Raw genomic sequence first — 17,002 nt, forward strand, 5'->3', positions numbered from 1 at the left:
CCGGCGGCGCGGGGCGCTTGCCTCTCCCGCACCCTCTCGAGCACCGCTGCCGGGCGGGAGGAGTTCGGCCCCGCGTCCCGCCCCACGCCCCCTTCACCGCACTGGGCAGGGCCCGCACGGCCGGGCCGGCGGGAAGGCCCCGGTCGGTGGGCCCCATGCGGCCCGAGGGCGCTGCCGGGGGGCTCGCCCCGCCCGCCCCGCACTCACCGCCCGCCGCAGCCGCTGCGCCGCTGCCGCCCGCAACATGGTTCCGCCGGGCCGCACCGCGCCGCTCTCGCGAGAGCACGGCCGGCCCCGCCCCGCCGCACCATTGGCCGGAGCGCGGGGCCAATGCGCTGCAGCGACGGCGCGGGCGGAGAGGAGCGGAGAGCGCGGAGCCGGCGCGATCACCGCCCGCGGACCTTGCACGCCCGGCTGTCCTCCCCCGCTCCGCCCGGCTGTCTCTCTCCGAGCCGTCTGCTGACACCCGCGCTGCCGGCTGCGTTCCCCCGGCCTGCTGTCCCCTCGCACAGCCGGCTGTGTCCGCCCGCCCCGTTGCTGGCCGTGCCGCTGGGCAGGAGCGAAGTTGCCGCTGCCGTAGGGGCCCGTCCAGCTCCCGCGGAAGACCTCGAGAGGAGCGGACCCCTTCCAGCCAAAACTGACCTGGTACCAGCGCCAGCCTCCTCCGGCCGCCTTTGCGCTGTTCCTCTGCACTGCTTCAGCACAGGATTAAAGCCTTTAAACAGAAGAAAACAACAGAAAGCAGAGTTAGAACTTCAAATGCCGGTGCTCTTTGCCAGATCCTATGCTAAACCAGTGAAATGTGCCTTGCAAAGAGAAAGAAAGGAAAAGTTTTAATTTGCGGCTGTGGAGTCAACAGCAGCCTGGGAGACCATGGGAGCCCCCGCCTGGGGCTGCCCGTGCGCTGCCAGCTCCCCCCCGGCCGCGCTCCCCGCAGCACGAGGCGCAGCAAAAGCAGAAGAGATAATGGAGGGACGGAGTGCGTGGCACACGGGAAAGGCCACATGTCACCGTGCTTCCCAAATGTCACCGTGCTTCCCAAATGTCACCGTGCTTCCCAAATGTCGCTCCCTAACAGTAGTCCAAGCCACACCTAAACTTCAAAGACCAGTCAGGTACCACCAGCCCTGGATGGCATCCTCTCACCACGACATTGCTGGCTGCCTCACCCGCATCCCTTTGCTCGGCCCCAAGCAACATTAGGCAATAGCTCATGAGCTCTGAATAATTTATAATTCTATTTTATTATTATTATGATTTCCCAGAACCAAGGCAAGATGTCTTGTACCTGCCCCTTTACATGGCACCAGGATGCCCCAGGGATCAGACTGAGACTTGCTGTTTTTCCATACCTCCGGATTTTCTGGGTGACAAGGAGAGATATTTAAAAATCAATGAAGCAAAATGTTTTGGGCCAGATTCACTGCTAAAGTGTGTGCTTATGGCTCTCTGAAAACCTGATGTCCTGGAGAAGCTGGCAGGAGTTGCCACACTGGAACAACTGGTCCTGCCAGCCCAGGAGCTCCAAGCACATATGGATTTTGGATGCTCCAGAATGTAATTCCCATCCCAGAAATCACAAGATAGTGAGCCACGAATGCAGTTTCTTCCCTCCCAACCTGAAGTGGCTTAGAGCATAAAAAAAACCCCGAAGCATTTCCCCTCCCTTCCCACCCCCAGCAATTAGAGCCATTGGATTGTTCAGAATCCAAGAATCAGCAGTGATCTTCAGCACGTCAGTGATTTGTTCTGCATTGCTAAGTCTCTCCATAGGAAAGCAAAAGGCAGATTGATCAAAAAGGCTCTTCGACTTTGCCACAGTCTTGGCACAGGATCACCTCTTAAATTTATTATGCCACATGATTTTCACATCAGATGCCAAAAAGAGCTGCTTTACAGCAAAAGCTAACCAGGTCCAGCAACTCAAGCATCTAAATGGACGATTTACTTTGTCTCAAATCTCAAATTACTCCAGAATAGAAGAAAAGCAGCTGTCCTGCATATTACAGCTTCCTGGCCCCAGAGCACTACCTTAACTCCTCGAGCCCCAAAGGAAGGCTGCAAAGGGAAGAGCTAAAGGAGGTGGCAAACCTCCTTCAGGGCCTGTGCCTGATTATACAGATTAAAGTAGCTCCAGGGCTGCTCTGACTTCTGCCTGGTCTGACTTCACCCTTCAGTCCCCAAAAAAGGAAGAAAACAAAATGAGTGTTTGGAGCTGCCTGTGTACCTCCTGGTCTGTGCAAATAACAAAGTGAAAAAACCCCAATTGTTTATATGAAATGAGGGGGGAAATGTTTTTGCAGAAGCCACAGTACCCTGAGAGGGGTTTAAAAAGAGGATTAATATTTGATGTGGCTCTTTATCACCAGTTTGAATGATGGTTAAGGGGCAGTGTAACTTTTCAGAAATGTGGAGTTTTATACAGTATAGAAATCCTTACCTGCACCCTAGGTAATCCAACAAAAGCAACAGCAAAGGCCAAATAAGAACATCCTAGGCATCCTTAATTTGACCATTATGTCTTTTTAATTGGGGTGTTTTACTCATTAAAAACGTGGCATGTAATTTCATAATCCTATTTTAGGCTCCAAAACTAAGCTTCCCACATGCACATCTCATGCAGATGAAATCTTTACAACGAACGTACACCAAAAAACCCCAAATCACAAGAATAAACAAAGTGATCTCATTCAAACTGGGACTTTACTACCTCACACTAAAACAAAAGTGAGCTACTATCAAAATCAACTAACTGCATCATAGCCAAGAATAAATTGATCCTTTTGCTGTGTGTCTGGCTTCATAGCACACACATGGTATTTGCATGAGCAGAGTGACATCATCACTCTTCAGGTCAGATTTTAAGGTATAGCATCACCAATTCAGAGACATGACAGGCTTTTTATTATATTTTCTGTTTATAATTTTGATTCAAATCCTCAGCAACACTTCAGATGCACAAATCCTTATTGAAACTGGCTTGATGCGGATTACAGCCTGAAGCACAAAGGAAGTCTTTATCACTTATGGCCAGTGTTTTAGGAGCTTATAACTGTAATCAGGTAGGGATTATATCAGCATGATCCATACAAGCTGAACCATGGCAAAAAGATTTTTTCTATTTGACCCTCCCATGACAATAATAAAAATGGAAAACATGCAACAAACAGGTGCCACTGAAGGTAGAATCACTATCCACTGTAGGCAGAAGTTACTACTTTGTATTTTGAAAGAAAAATTAGTCATTGATTAGTGGAAGCAGATCCTTGTATGGTGCATTGTTATCCAGGATTATTTCATTAGGATCTGCTGACCCAATTTCTGCATTGGAAAGAGAATTACATTTTTTCACACTATTGGGATTGGGGAAAAGAGAAAATAATAACATGGATGATTCAAACTTTTAAAAATATGGTTGCAAACCAGGACAGGTACCTGTATTGGTATCTCTACAGAAGCCAAATGAAACAGGGACCATTATATAAATGTAATGATGTCTTCCCTAGAGTCGGATTTTGGTTTTCTTAAAATACATAATTCCTAATTAAAACATATGGAATCCAGCTAATACAGCCTCATGACTAAGGGATTTAGTGAAGAGCAGGAATTTTTTTATTACTGCTGTGACGGTACCCTCTGTCACAGGTCATCCTTAGCTTACTCCTGCAATCACCCTGGGGATAGCTGACTCAGATAAATTAAAAGAGCTTCATTTGGGAAGCTTCCCCAACACATGAAAGGATTCACCTCCTAATCTGTTAAAATCCAGTAACGTTAAAGCAACTGCAACATGCTGACAGCTCAGCAGGACCCCCAAACTGATGGGCAGGACCCACAGCCCAGCATCACATGGGACTAAAACTCACCTTGGAAGCAGCAGCAGGAGAGGTTTCTGCTGCTGAAATATTTTGCACCCAAGTGCCGTGATCTCATAGGATCTGAGTAGTTCAGCCACCCCAGGACGTTGCCAGCCCCTCTGCCCACAACCACAAGCTGTACCCAAGGAGAGACACGTGTCCCTAGAGTCCTGCTCTCTGCTCCTCATCACCAGTGACATAAAGACTCATCTCCCCGTGTCTGCCATTGGAGGTCCTTTATAACAGACCACCAGAGGTGTGCTTAGTGCTCTGCTCAGATCACCTTACAGCCATCCACCTGCAGGGCTCAGAGCAGCAGCTGGTCTTTCACGAGGCCTTACAGAAGCCTTTGGAAGGGGACAATGCCATAAGCCCTGCTTACGAAGTGGTGGACAGAGGAAAGAGCTCCCTCCCAAGCCACCCCATAGCAGGGACAACCCTTGTAATCTGAGCCTACAAAACCTCCATAGACAGGTATTTTCTCTCTTTTATAAACTATTCTCTCTTGCTAATAATTTCCATGTATCAGTCAAGTAACAAGGGAGCCTGGGAGTAACATCACACTGCATATTCCTCAAGAACAAGATCACCTGATGCGTTCAAGAAACCCTTTCCGTCAAGATCACAGGCAAAATGGGACCCTCATAACCTCCTGAAAGCAAAGGCTCAGGTTACCTCAGAAGGAAACTTGTGCTGCCCAGGAGTGACAGTGGTTTGTGGAGGACAAGGGAAACCATGCTGGTGAGAAGAGCTCTGCTGCCCTCCCAGTGCAGACACCTGGATGGGGTTTTTCGACCTGCCAACCTCCTTCTACATGCAGCTTGCCTTGTTCTTAATGACAGATGTGTGTAAAATTCTCTGGCAGGTTGTACCAGCGTTATTTTTAAAGGCATAGCTGCACTTTTTTGCCCATTACACTGCTGGGAAGGAATCCAGATGCCACTGTATTCCCACTCACACGAGCCCAAGCCATTCCTGCAGTAGCAGGGACAGTCAGTCCAGGGGAACAGCTCCTTCCACGCCTCTAAGGACTTCTCAAGGAAAGCTGCTTTTTCCTTTTTTCTTTGTTTCAGCTCAGTCAACAGCACTTTTGTGCACAGCAGCGGTAGTAGGCCTTGTTTTTAGTGTTTTGGGAACTGCTTGATTTTTGATATTTTTATTGCGGAACCCATTAGGGAGGAGAACCTTCTGGTGAAATTACCTGCCACTTATAGCACCTGGTGACAAAGGCTAATGTACCTGCTGCTTGCCCTGTCACCAAGTCTAAGATGAAGTCTACAAAGTCTGCAATTTACCCATTGCCTTTAATCCTGCAGATAATGGCATAACAAGATCCAGTGTCTGGGGGTCAAACCTAAACTATACACTTAGATGTCCATTCCAGTGAAAGTAGTTAACAAGCAGGGTGCGAGAGCAAGACAGCCTCTCCTGCACTGGCAGGCAACACCAAGACCAGATGCATCTCTGGGAGAGATGACTGAGGTCAACCATAAATTAACAGGCTCACTGTGAGGGAAAAAAATAATTTTGTGTCCAATTGCATAGTCTGGTATGAAGGAGACCAGAGGAGATGGGCCAATAAGTCTTTTCTGCACTCATGAACTTTCTGAATCCTTCTTATCCGGAGGGGGAAAATGGCAAGGGTTCCCTTTGCCATGTTACCATGGCTGATTCTTAATCACTAGCAGGGCTGGCAGTAGCTCTTGTGCAACACCACTTTCCCCAGCGCTGGGCCCTGTTCCCCTGCAATGCTCCCAACCCCTGCTGGTCTCAGAAGAATTGAGCCCAAAGCTCCACATAGCAATTCAAATGCATCACCAGACATTAGGCCACCGGGTTAACCACTGTTTAATTTCGTCACATTTGTTTGTGAGTTATGTACGTGCCTTTCTTTTGTCAACATCTCCTTTTAGAAAGGATATTGATTTTGTTTTCAAAGGCTCTCAAAAATAAAATGAATGACTACATTCTAAGGAAGAGTCATTTTCTCAACAGCTGTAAATAATTTATTGTTCGCAACCCACCCAGATCAAAAGATACTTCATCAACTGATGTGGCAAAATCTGGTGCAAGCTGCATTTCTATTATCTCAGATCCAATTAACCATTTGGAGCAGACTAAAACATAACTAGATCAATCCAGAATCAGATTAATATCCAATCCATAATCACATTAATCACAATCTGTCCATAATTAGCCATCAGATAATCCCATTGGACAGGAGGTGACATGCAGTATCCCATTATCTCATTAATTATCTATTTTCAGTATCAGACATTGTGCCCAAACATAAGGAAATGTTTTTTAAAGGAAAAATGGATAGAGAATTCTCATTTTGCTACATCTGTCCCATTGAAACTCCCAGTGTCTCAATGTTGGAGTTTTACAACATTTCTTTGTTTTGGCATATTCTGCTAGGACCAAGAGGGACTTTTTGAGAGACATCATCTTTTTAATAAAATATGACTATCTTAGGAAGATGGATAAATAAAACATGTTTCATGTGAACAAATTTGTGAAAGAAAGAAAACTCTTCAAAGGTTTTAATGGTAACATGATAACAATAGCTTTGCAATGCTAAATCTTATTGCAGATGGTTCCTGTCCTTTTTGTAATGTAAGTGAAATTGTGTTCCATCTGTTTTAATTTTATAATGGACTTAATCCATGGTTGGCTCTGAAAGAATCAGCATCTACTGCCTTTGCAATCTGCTGCAAACAAAAAAAAAAAAATAGTTGCCATTTCCACCTTCTAGAGGGAACTTGTATTTCTATTTGGGAGCAAACCCCAGAGCTGCTCTATAGAGAGGGAAGTACCATTAGCCAGCCTCACCCTGTGGCCAGGCAGCCCCTGCCAGCTCTCACACCAAACCCAACTGGAACTGCTGCTAAAGAGATTGGAATCTCTGGACACTGGGTGAAGGAGAGCAAGGAGTAATCAGTGCGGCAGGAGAGACTGCATTTGGCTTTGACTAGAAAATGCTTCCAGCAGTTCCAAGTTACCTGAGCACAGTTTTCCAGAGGTGCCTCCTAGACTGAATTATTCCATGATATTATGATGTGCTTTCCCTTACTCTCCCTCAAATGAACCAACAATTAACCTGTTTGTAAAACATGTGGTATTGAGCTGGTTCAATGCCTCATGGCATTACCTGTAGGCATTTTAATGCTTTTTGTACATCATATAGAGAAGGTGCAGGGCTTTCAACATTTCTCTGGCAAGTAATTTTTTGGGCTTTTCTACTAAACTGCCTGTGCAGCACTGCCTATCCTGTTCCTACCTGCCTGGTTGTGAAGCAAGTCCAGTCCAACCATACCTGCCTGGTGTCAGCATATTGCTCTGTTCAGATACAGGTGTGACTGGAGCACAGCTTTGCATAGGTTTGGAAAAGTTTGGCTGGCTCAGCTGTAACTTTACTAATTCCTAAACTGGTGGGATGTTTGGGAGAGCAGAAAGGATCCTGCCCTCGAGTGGGAAAAGGGTGATGCAACACAGAGCATCCCTGCCAAGATGCTGTATTCTTAGACATGTCTCATTCTCCTATCACTCTGACATTTTTGCGTTTTATTGTTAACACATGCAGATAGTGACTCACCCAGGACTCTGAATTCTGGCTCAGGCTGAAGTCACCCTTCTGTACCCTCTTTTCTGTCAGGTGCCCAGGCATGGACCTGTGCTGCCCCACAGTGCTGTAGAGGATCCCATCACCCATCCCTCGGGGTCACCTCAGTTTGAAGAACCAACCAAACTTTTCCAATTGCCTTCATACCTCTCACTCCCTACCCAGCTCTGCCACCGGCAAGCGAGCCACGCTAGCGGCAGGCAGCAGTCAGACCACAGCCCCCGGCAGGCGCCACACAGGCAGGGAACACATGGGCACACCCTGCCCTGAGGATGTCACTGCTGCACCGCGCCTCTGCACCTTCGCACATGCAGGGGCAGGCAGGGATACCAAAATTCCTTGGTGACATGCGTCCCTGCTGAAGTGGGTGCTTCAAATGCCATCCATCCCCCTTCCCCCGCAGCTATTGTACAAATTTAAAAGCTTGCTTTCAACATTTGGGGTCCTCAAAGGGGTAGCAGGGGCTGTGGTCAGGCTGGGAGAGTGGATCAAATAATGAAGCACTTTATCCAAAGGGTCCTCTCCCCCTCCTCAGCTTCTGGGGTTTCTTATCTGCAGGGTGCCTGACTAGCACAAAAGACAAGTGCTTCAGCTGGAAAAACCCTCCCGCCTCCCTCCTCTAAGAAAAATGAGCACAGCCTGCCCTTCCTGAGCCAACATCTAAAGTCACCATGTCCTTCTCAAGCCATACAGGTTGGCAAATGCCTGTCAAATTCCCTGTGTAAAATTAAAAAGGTAATCGCACGGAGGAGGACAGGATCAAAGCCCCAAGACGGCGGTAATCTCAATTCCAGCATGTACAAGCTTTCCTGGACCTTATGAGGCACTCGTGCTTCTGTGCTGCAAAGTCTTTGGGAATTTAACACTGAATCAAAGGCCACTGAAGTGCTTTCCCTATTCTTCTGCTAATGCACGGGAAGCCCATGGAGACTGGGGGGAAAGAGGGAAGAAAAAAGAACAGAAGGCATAAAAAAGCAACAGGAGAGGTTCAGCTGCGGGAACAGCACGGAACCAGGTGCATGAAAATACGGTAGAATACTATTTTTTCTCCGCTAATTTCGACTCATCACGGGGCCGCAGCTCGGGACGGCCGCCCCAGCGATGCGGTCGCTTCTGTCCGGGTCCGTTGTGGCGGCTCTCCCGCACACGGACCTCAGCAGGGAACTGAGGGTTCCGCGGGTGCGCAGCGTCGAGCCGGCGTCCGCAGCGCAGCCCCTTCCCGTCTGCAGCGAGACGCTCCCGCCGCGCCCGCCCGCGGGCACCTGCCAGCGGCACGTCGAAACGCGGGGAAAAGAACAACGAAATAAAATGCAGAAGAGACGAGAAAGAGAAGGAACATGGAAATAAAAGGAGAAAAATAATAGGCGCACTAAAAGTCAAGAACAATAACAGGAAAAACAGAGGAGGAAGAAAAGCTACAATGAATCTCCTACTCCTCGGGCTGCGGGTGCCGCCGTTGCCTGCGCGCACGGGGCCAGGCGCACCGCGGCGGGCGGGGCGGAGGGTCCTTCGGCCGCCCGGGGCGCAGGGCGCGGAGGAGCTTTCCCCGCGGGGCACGGGGCCGCTCGCCCCGTCAGTGCCGGCGTCGTGCGGCTCCGGGCCGGGTCCCGCAGGGCGTGCGCCCCGCTCCGCGCCCGCCGCGCGCCCATTGTTCGGCACCGCCAATCCGCGGGCTCTCCCCGCGGCCGCCAATCGCCTCCGGGGGCCGCGCGGTGAGGTCAGCGCCGCTGCGCGCTGACATCACGGCACGGCCCGGCGGGGCGGGCCCGGGGGGGCGGACGCGGCCCCCGCCCCGCGCCGCGCGGGTAGTGGTGGAGCGGCGGCTCCGCATCCCGCATCGCTGCCGGTGCGCAGGGGGCCGTCCGCATGGTGGACATCCTCCTCCCGCGGCCGCTCCAGGGCGCCATGGGGGAGCCCTCCAAGAGTAAGTGCGCGCAGCGCAGCGAAACGCGGGGCCAGGGCGGGAGGGAGTGCGCGGGACCCTGCGGATCGAGCTCCGAGCCGCCTCTGCCGTCGGGTGGGCTGGCGGAGCGCGGGCGCGCTGACAGCGCCGGGAAGGGGCTGTGGCCGCACGGCGGGCGCGGGCGGCTGCGGGCTTGGCCCGTGGCAACTCCGGTGCCGCTATTCCCGCTCGTGCCCGGCGCTTCCCGGCCCCGCTGGCGCCGTTCCTTACGGAATGCATGTCCTTTCTGCTGTCCGCACCGCTGAGCTCATTTCTTTCGGCTGTTTCCATTTCTTTCTCTGCTTCCCTCTGCTCTTTCTTTCTTTCTTTTCCCGTGTTGCCGTTTTTCTTTCTTTATCTCTTTCGTGTTTCAGTTTCTCCTTTTTTAAAATTTATTTTTCCGGGTTTTTTTTTAAACTTCATTTTCTCTCTATTCTTGTTTAGTTTTATTTCTTTCTGTCTCTTTGATTACACGTCTCTTACTGTTTTAATTTGTCCATGCTCCCATTTTAACCATTTCTGGATTTTAGATGCTTTTATATCTCTTTCCGTCATTCTCTTTTAATTTCTTTTTCCTTCTTTCTTTCCTTCCTTCTTTCTTTGTTTCTTTCCTTATTTCTTTCAAGTTTTCCTCAGCCGTTGTTTTAATTTTTTTTTTGTTGTTTGTTTCTGATTCTATTTTCCTTTTCCGAAATTCTACTTTTACATCTCTCTCTCTCGGCATTTATTTGCCTTGATCAAGTTTCTCTTTTTTTTTTTTTTCCTGACCGTATTAATTTGTCTCCGTTTGCGTTTCCATCCTTTCTGTCCGTGTGTCTATCTGCATTTTCCTTCCTCCCATTTTGGAAGAAAACAAAAACAAACCAGAGTAAGAAAAAAGGATGAAGTGTAAAAAAAAAAAAAAAAAAAAGTATTTTTTCCTAATTCCTGGCTTCTGCTGTGGCACACTGCTGGTTCTGACCGTACCCCGCTCGCTCCCGGCAGGGCGGCCGGGGCTGGCCCTGTGCGCGGGCTGCGGGGGCCGCATCCAGGACCCGTTCCTGCTGCGGGTGTCGCCGGACCTGGAGTGGCACGTCGCCTGCCTCAAGTGCGCCGAGTGCGGGCAGCCCCTGGACGAGACCTGCACATGCTTCCTGCGCGACGGCAAGGCCTACTGCAAACGGGATTACAGCAGGTGACCCCGAATGCGCCAACGCTCGTTAGAAAAAAAAAATAACCCTGACCCGAAAAAGCACAAAAACCCTTAGGTCCCCCGAATTTCCCCCAACGAAAACCCGAGTCTCGGCCGCTGCCCTCCCCCGCGGCACCTCCTGGAGCCGCCCCGACGGCGCGGCCGCGGGCCCTGACGGCGCATCGCGTCCCCGCAGGCTCTTCGGCATCAAGTGCGCCCAGTGCCGGGCGGCGTTCAGTAGCAGCGACCTAGTGATGCGCGCTCGCGACCACGTCTACCACCTGGAGTGCTTCCGCTGCGCCGCCTGCGGCCGCCAGCTCCTGCCCGGCGACCAGTTCTGCCTGCGGGAGCGCGACCTGCTCTGCCGCGCCGACCACGGGCCGCCCCCCGACGGCACCGGCGCCCGCGGACCGCGCAGCCCCGCGTTAACGCCGGCCGCCGCCGCGCACCTCGCAGGTACCGGCTCCCCGTCGGGGCGGGCGGCGGGCGGGGAGGGTGTCGGGGGGGCTGCGGCGGGCGAGCGGGCGGCGGAGCTGACGGTGCGCGCCCTCCCCGCCCGTCGCAGAACCGGTGCCCGGGCGGCCGCCCGCCCCGCGGCCGCCGGCGCACAAGGCGGCGGAGAAGACCACCCGCGTGCGGACGGTGCTGAACGAGAAGCAACTGCACACGCTGCGGACCTGCTACGCCGCCAACCCGCGCCCCGACGCCCTGATGAAGGAGCAGCTTGTGGAAATGACGGGGCTCAGTCCCCGCGTCATCCGCGTCTGGTTCCAGAACAAGCGCTGCAAGGACAAGAAAAAGTCTATCCTCATGAAGCAGCTCCAGCAGCAGCAGCACAACGACAAGACGGTGAGCGCCCGCCCTCCCCGCCAGGGAGGGAGATGTGGGTGGGGGGCTCGGGCCCGCGGGCTCGGGCGGCAGTCGCGCTGAACTCCGTGTGCCCGCAGAGCCTGCAGGGTCTCACCGGCACGCCGCTGGTGGCCGGCAGCCCCATCCGCCACGAGAGCGCCGTGCAGGGCAGCGCCGTGGAGGTCCAGACCTACCAGCCGCCCTGGAAGGCGCTCAGCGAGTTCGCCCTGCAGAGCGACCTGGAGCAGCCCGCCGCCTTCCAGCAGCTGGTGAGCCGCGCCGGGCCGCCCTTCGGGCCGCAGGGGACGGGCAGATCCCGGCACGCCGGGCCCGGGCGCTGAGGGAGGGGGACGGGGCAGGGGGTGACCGCGCCGGGCCCTCACCGCCGCTGTTCCCCCAGGTCTCCTTCTCCGAGTCCGGATCCCTGGGCACCTCCTCCGGCAGCGACGTGACCTCGCTGTCCTCCCAGCTCCCCGACACCCCCAACAGCATGGTACCCAGCCCGGCCGAGACGTGAAGCGGCCCGTCCGCTCTGCCGCGGGACCTCCGCATGCCTGCGCTTCCTGCATGAGACACCCGGCCTCGGGCCGCTCCCAGAGCTCCGGACAAACGCCTTTGTTTTTTAATTATTCTTATTTAAAAACAAACAAAAAATATGTTACTGACGGCCAAAAAAGCACCGGGATCCTCGCTGCCTTCACCAGACCGGAGAGAGAGCCCCCGCCCTGGTTATTTCGTGGTTTTGTTTTTTTTCCCCTGCGGATTTCGATGTTTCTTTTCACCAAAGAAACGCGGATTTCCCCGCCGGAGCGCAGCACGGTGACAGGCTGCCTCGCCCACCGCTTGCACTGGGGACGGTTTTTCTTCCCTTTTTGAAAGGGAAAAATAAATAATAATAATAAAAAAGAAAATCTACAAAACTGGGAGAGACTCCTCCGGCGTGCAGCCGCGCCGTTCAGCCTCATCTCACACCGATGCCTCTCCCGGGCCGTGGTGCCTGGCCCCGCACGATCGCTGGAAAAACGGGACACGAAAACGAGACTTTTTAACGGGAAAACCAGTGCTAATAATGTTAAGTTATCAGTGGACGAAGGACGGATTGTTTGCGCCTTTAACGATCAAAAGTAAGTTATTGTTATTTATTGTCAGAGTCGGCGGTTGAATAGTGGGATTAAATATTTTGGACTTAATAAAAAAAAAAAAAAAAGGATTTAAACGAAAAAACTAAAATCGAACTAAAAAAAAGTCGCCGAAAGGCAGCGAAGGGGCACCCCAGGCGCGGAGCAGCGCGGCCATACGGATCGGGAGCGGAACAGAGCGGGTCGGGACCGGCACAGCCCCGGCTTCTCCCGCACGGCCTCACCGCACCGCGCTAATCGGCTTTCAGAACCGGGGCCGCTTATTTATAGCCAGGGAGGCGGAGCGCAGGTTTACCTTTCGGAGTAGCCCCCAGGCTCGCCCGGCTGTGCCCGCACCTGCCGCGGCGCGGGGCGGCCTCGCCTCCTCTCTGGGGGTGGCGGGGCTGGGCGGCGGGGTTCTCCCCCGGGGCGGCGAGGCGAGCCCTTCCCTCCCGCGTATCCATCCCCACGTCCAGAGCCAGACGGCGACTTCTTGTCTGCCTCTGGCATCACCTTGGGAGCGCGGCGAGGCCGCTCCAGCTCCCGCGCCCTCCCCCTTACCCTGGGGACTGCTCAGGACCAGCTCCCCGCGGGATCGCAGGCTCGGCCAAGCTCAAGCCACGCCGAGCCACGGCCCTGTCCCCATCCCCGGGGAGCGGGAGGGGAGCGGGGTCCTGCCGGAGCCCTCCGGGCTGCAAGGGATGGGCAGAGCGGCGCCGGGGTGGCTCCACTACCCCAACAGACTTTGGAGCGGGTGTGCAAGGACTGGGTTCCCAGGGCGAGCTGCCGTCGAGGAGAACGAAGCGGCCCGGGCTGCGGGACCGCCTCAGCCCGGGGCTGCTCTGCACCGCCGGGACGGGCAATCTCCCTGCTAGGGACAGGTGGGGATGGGGATCCTGCCGCCCTCCCAGCCCCGCCGCGGGACCCCCGCGGTTACCTGGCTCCGTCCGGCTCAGGCTGGAGCTCTGCGCGTTCTCCCTGGGCTGGACTGGGGCGCGGCGCGCGGCCTCGCCTCACGATCGCCGCTGCTACCTCAGGCCCGTGGCGGGCCGGGCCGCTATGGGCGGCGAGGGGGCGCGGCCCAGGGTTCCAAGGGACTGTTCCGGTGCCGGTCGCAGTCCCGGTGCCGGTCCCCGCTCCGACCCCGGTGGCGGTCGCTGCCCAGATCGCGGTCCCGATGGCCGCGGGCCGGGATCGGCGGCGGCCCCGCCGCAGCGCAGGGCCGGAGCGGCGCGCGCCCCCTCAGAGCCGCCGCGCGCGGAAAGCGGCTCCGGCCCGAATACGGCACCGCGGAGCCCTCAGGGAACACCGGGAGGCTTCAACCCGCTCGAGTCTAACCCAGATGTTAAAAATGCATGAGGTCTAAAAAATCTGTCTTGGGTGACGTATCCTCAATCACCCAAAAAATTATAAGTAAACTTTCCCCCGGGCCAGATCTGACGAATTACTTTGATTTGGTTCTGACTGACTCTTGATTAATGAGAAAGACACCTTACGAGTGTTTTTTTCCCTTTCCTTCTGAACTGGGTTGCACATGTTAATTCAAACATACTGATGGTTTTAACACAGAAATCACACAAGACAGAATAAGTTATTTTATTATAAGATATATAGAACGTATTTCCTCTATTTGCAACCTAATTTCAGCAGTTCTGCAGTGCAAGTCCCACCACAGGGCAGAAAACACCAAAATCATGACATTGCATACAAGAACGAAATAAACTCAAATTATCAAAATTACAAAACAGAACTTGGAAGTATCTACAGTACTTATATAAATAACGCAAATTATATATCTACAGCGTAAGTATTTAGAGTACAAAAACGTTTCGGCAGAGCATTTTAAAGAAGGTATTCAGCAGGAACTGGTCAGTGTGATGATGACAGGGATTTAAAAACTAAATACAACTCTTATTTTTTCAAGAAGAACTGTCGAGCATCTTCCCAGGACTGCCGGGGGAATCTGTTGGAGAGCTCAAGATAATCTTGAGAACTGAAAAATTTTTCTGTTGAAGACAACATAAAATAACCAAGTTATTCCCTCTTCAGATAAGATGGCAATAAAGCAAAGAATAATGAACGTGCAGACAATTTGCAACACTTTTAGTAATTTACTCCCCTCCCCCTATCCAAATCTTCTCAGACCATGGGGTGACACTTCTGTGGAGCTTGGGACATCTACACTTGGCTTTAAGGTTGGGGACAGAGGCTCTGATGAGCAAAGGCTTCCATTTCTAAGCAAATCAGGCTCTCTGCCCTATAGAGAGGAACATGATGCATTTTGTAAAGACACTTTGTTCTTGGACCCACTGGGGACCCCCAGCTCAGCCTCTTCTACTCTGAGCAGCCTGAGCGGTGTTTTCTGCTCAGCAGTTTCTTTTTTTTACCACAAAGGGCTGCAGAAGAGTTGTGTTCCTGACTCCCCAGAGCTCAGAGCACGAGCACAAATGCAGCTTTCACTCTTGAGAGTGTGCAGTGACGTGGACAGGACTTCACTCTCCACACGTTTGAGGGTCTGACCCTCCATGTAGCACCCAACTATGAAGTTTATGCTTTCAGGTTTTGTTCCTGTCAGTGTTATTATTCCCATTTGTTTTTAGGGACACCATCCTTCACGTTCAAGTTATATAAGAAATAAAGATAATTCTGCCTAAACTATTATTAAGTCAATTTTCTCCAACTGGGGAATGTTTAGAAATCACAATCATGTGTTACCACATCTTTGTTTAGAAGTTCCTTCAGTCTGAATAGTGAAAATAAAAAGCAAGCTTTCCACTTGTATTTTAGATTTTCTGAAGCAGATTCTCATGCAAACACAATCCTGGGAAGTTGGTGCTGCAGGCACTGCACAAGGCTGCTTCAGACTGAGATATCTGATGTTGACAGTAAAAATCTCCATAAAGTTACCTTAAATTTTGTAATTTATTTTTAAACAAAAACTTTATGCTTTAGACCTAGAACCACTCATCTCCTGGCAAACGCTGAGTAAATGGTGGTGGATTTCTCCTTGTTATGAGGGAGAAATGACTGTCTGAATGTTGCATTTTATGCACAACACGGCTACTCAAGACCAGATGCCCATCAACACTTGAATTTCAGCTGTGTTTAGCAAGTAACAGCCATCTCAGCTGAGAATCTTTCAAATGTTTAGCCTAAAAAGGCTGACTGCATTTAAAATAATATTTATGATAACTGAGGGGGAAAAAAATCATGATTCTTCTGCAAACTGACGAATTTTAAAGGACAATTACAGGAGAGTATTTTAGAGATTTTTGGCTCCTTGGGTGTATTGGCATGGCTGCGTGGCTTCTGCAACCTAAAACTTTTGAAGGCAGCCTTTGTGTCAGCTAATTAAATATGTGCAGGTACAGTATCACATTTTAAGACATGATACCACATAGTATTGAATAAAGATTAACATCTGAATCCCCGATAGACGAGCAGCAGACTGGAAGACACGTATGTGTAGGGCAGGATGTAAGCCAGGGAGCCCACCCCTGAACTGTAAAATTCTGCAGCAATTTACTGTATTTCTTTTAAGTGATGCCTCAAAAACCTTAAATCACAGTATGTACGTATTTTTTTACCCAGCTGTTACTCTGTTACACTGCAGGGAACGTACCCCTCTGCTGAGGTAACTGATAATCCATTTGGCCTGAGCTCTGTGCAAAATCCTATGGGGGGAAACAAACGAAAAAAAGACATCAGGTTTTTGGATCTTATATGTGAGGAATTAAAAAAAAACATTCTTAAGTCTTCACAGTAATTCAAAAATACTAATATTTCATGCAATCTGTAAATTAACAAACTCTGGCTCGTTTGCTACATATCATAAAACAATACTGCCAGCACTTAAATTCTGTAATTTACAGTGGATTTTTATATATTTATTTATATCTGTTTTCAAAAAATATATTTTCAGTACACAACAGAGAATCCAAGGCTTTAATGTCTTCTTAGAAAATAGTTATTCTTGCGAATTTTTTATTTACTATAGCCATGTTTCTGTAAAACAAATTGCATTTTACAGAAAAAAAAAAAAAAGAATTTTTGCTCCCAACTCCAAATACACTCTTAAAAAAAATCATGACTGATCCCAGTTTCAATGATTGTGCTTCCCAGCAACCCGGGAGCCTGAGGTGCTGATCTCCTGGGACGAAATGGAATCACTGTCCAACGCTGCTGGCCCTGGCAGCCAGCTGAGCCCCCAGCTGTGCCCCCAGCGTGGAGCACTGCGTGATCCCGCCGCTGTCGGGTGTTGAGATGGAGCATCCTCGGAGCCAGCACGGACACCAACCTCACCCAGAACCAGCCAGCTCCCCACTGCACATCCTGTCCTTTGCTGGGAGTCCCCACCCAGCAGAATACCGAAGGGATTATCCGATATAAGATACAACACAGCAAACCATGGATACTGCTGATGTTTCTCCTTCTTTCTGCACA

At 51.5% G+C, this 17,002-nt stretch overlaps 3 protein-coding genes across 7 annotated transcripts in view; 1 reads left to right on the plus strand and 2 right to left on the minus strand.

Annotated features, from left to right (window-relative positions):
• Positions 1 to 13,777, minus strand: part of ETFA (electron transfer flavoprotein subunit alpha) — a 41,992-nt gene extending 28,215 nt beyond the window's left edge. For 2 of the 3 annotated variants that reach the window (XR_015275898.1, XM_086849410.1), the window contains exon 1: positions 208 to 300. Coding sequence is in view for 2 of the 3 variants with exons in the window: in XM_086849410.1 (XP_086705536.1) it covers positions 208 to 246 (39 nt within the window). In the remaining variant the exon portion in view is untranslated. Of the gene's footprint in view, positions 1 to 207; positions 716 to 13,496 lie in introns of those variants that run through there. The other variant, XM_086849409.1, reaches the window with a different exon arrangement.
• Positions 9,237 to 12,364, plus strand: ISL2 (ISL LIM homeobox 2). 2 transcript variants are annotated; one of them, XM_086849369.1, is made up of 6 exons: positions 9,237 to 9,403; positions 10,406 to 10,595; positions 10,789 to 11,048; positions 11,158 to 11,441; positions 11,540 to 11,710; positions 11,842 to 12,364. In XM_086849369.1, the coding sequence occupies exons 1-6, from the start codon at positions 9,346 to 9,348 to the stop codon at positions 11,956 to 11,958; spliced, it is 1,080 nt and encodes a 359-aa protein (XP_086705495.1). In that variant the 5' UTR covers positions 9,237 to 9,345; the 3' UTR covers positions 11,959 to 12,364. The 2 variants fall into 2 exon arrangements, with proteins under 2 accessions (XP_086705495.1, XP_086705494.1); XM_086849368.1 differs by lacking the exon at positions 9,237 to 9,403 and having other exon boundaries at positions 10,238 to 10,595.
• Positions 13,778 to 14,131: 354 nt separating the features above from the next.
• The window catches only part of SCAPER (S-phase cyclin A associated protein in the ER), a 133,171-nt gene continuing 130,300 nt past the window's right edge, over positions 14,132 to 17,002 (minus strand). For both annotated transcript variants that reach the window (XM_086849343.1, XM_023934234.2), the window contains exons 31-32: positions 16,182 to 16,233; positions 14,132 to 14,565 (exon numbers count right to left, since the gene is read on the minus strand). In XM_086849343.1, the coding sequence (XP_086705469.1) occupies positions 14,471 to 14,565; positions 16,182 to 16,233 (147 nt within the window). In that variant the 3' untranslated portion in view covers positions 14,132 to 14,470. The remainder of the gene's footprint in view (positions 14,566 to 16,181; positions 16,234 to 17,002) is intronic.

Source organism: Cyanistes caeruleus, chromosome 13 (assembly GCF_971803275.1).
Source record: "Cyanistes caeruleus chromosome 13, bCyaCae1.hap1.1, whole genome shotgun sequence".
Taxonomy (NCBI): Eukaryota; Metazoa; Chordata; class Aves; order Passeriformes; family Paridae; genus Cyanistes; species Cyanistes caeruleus.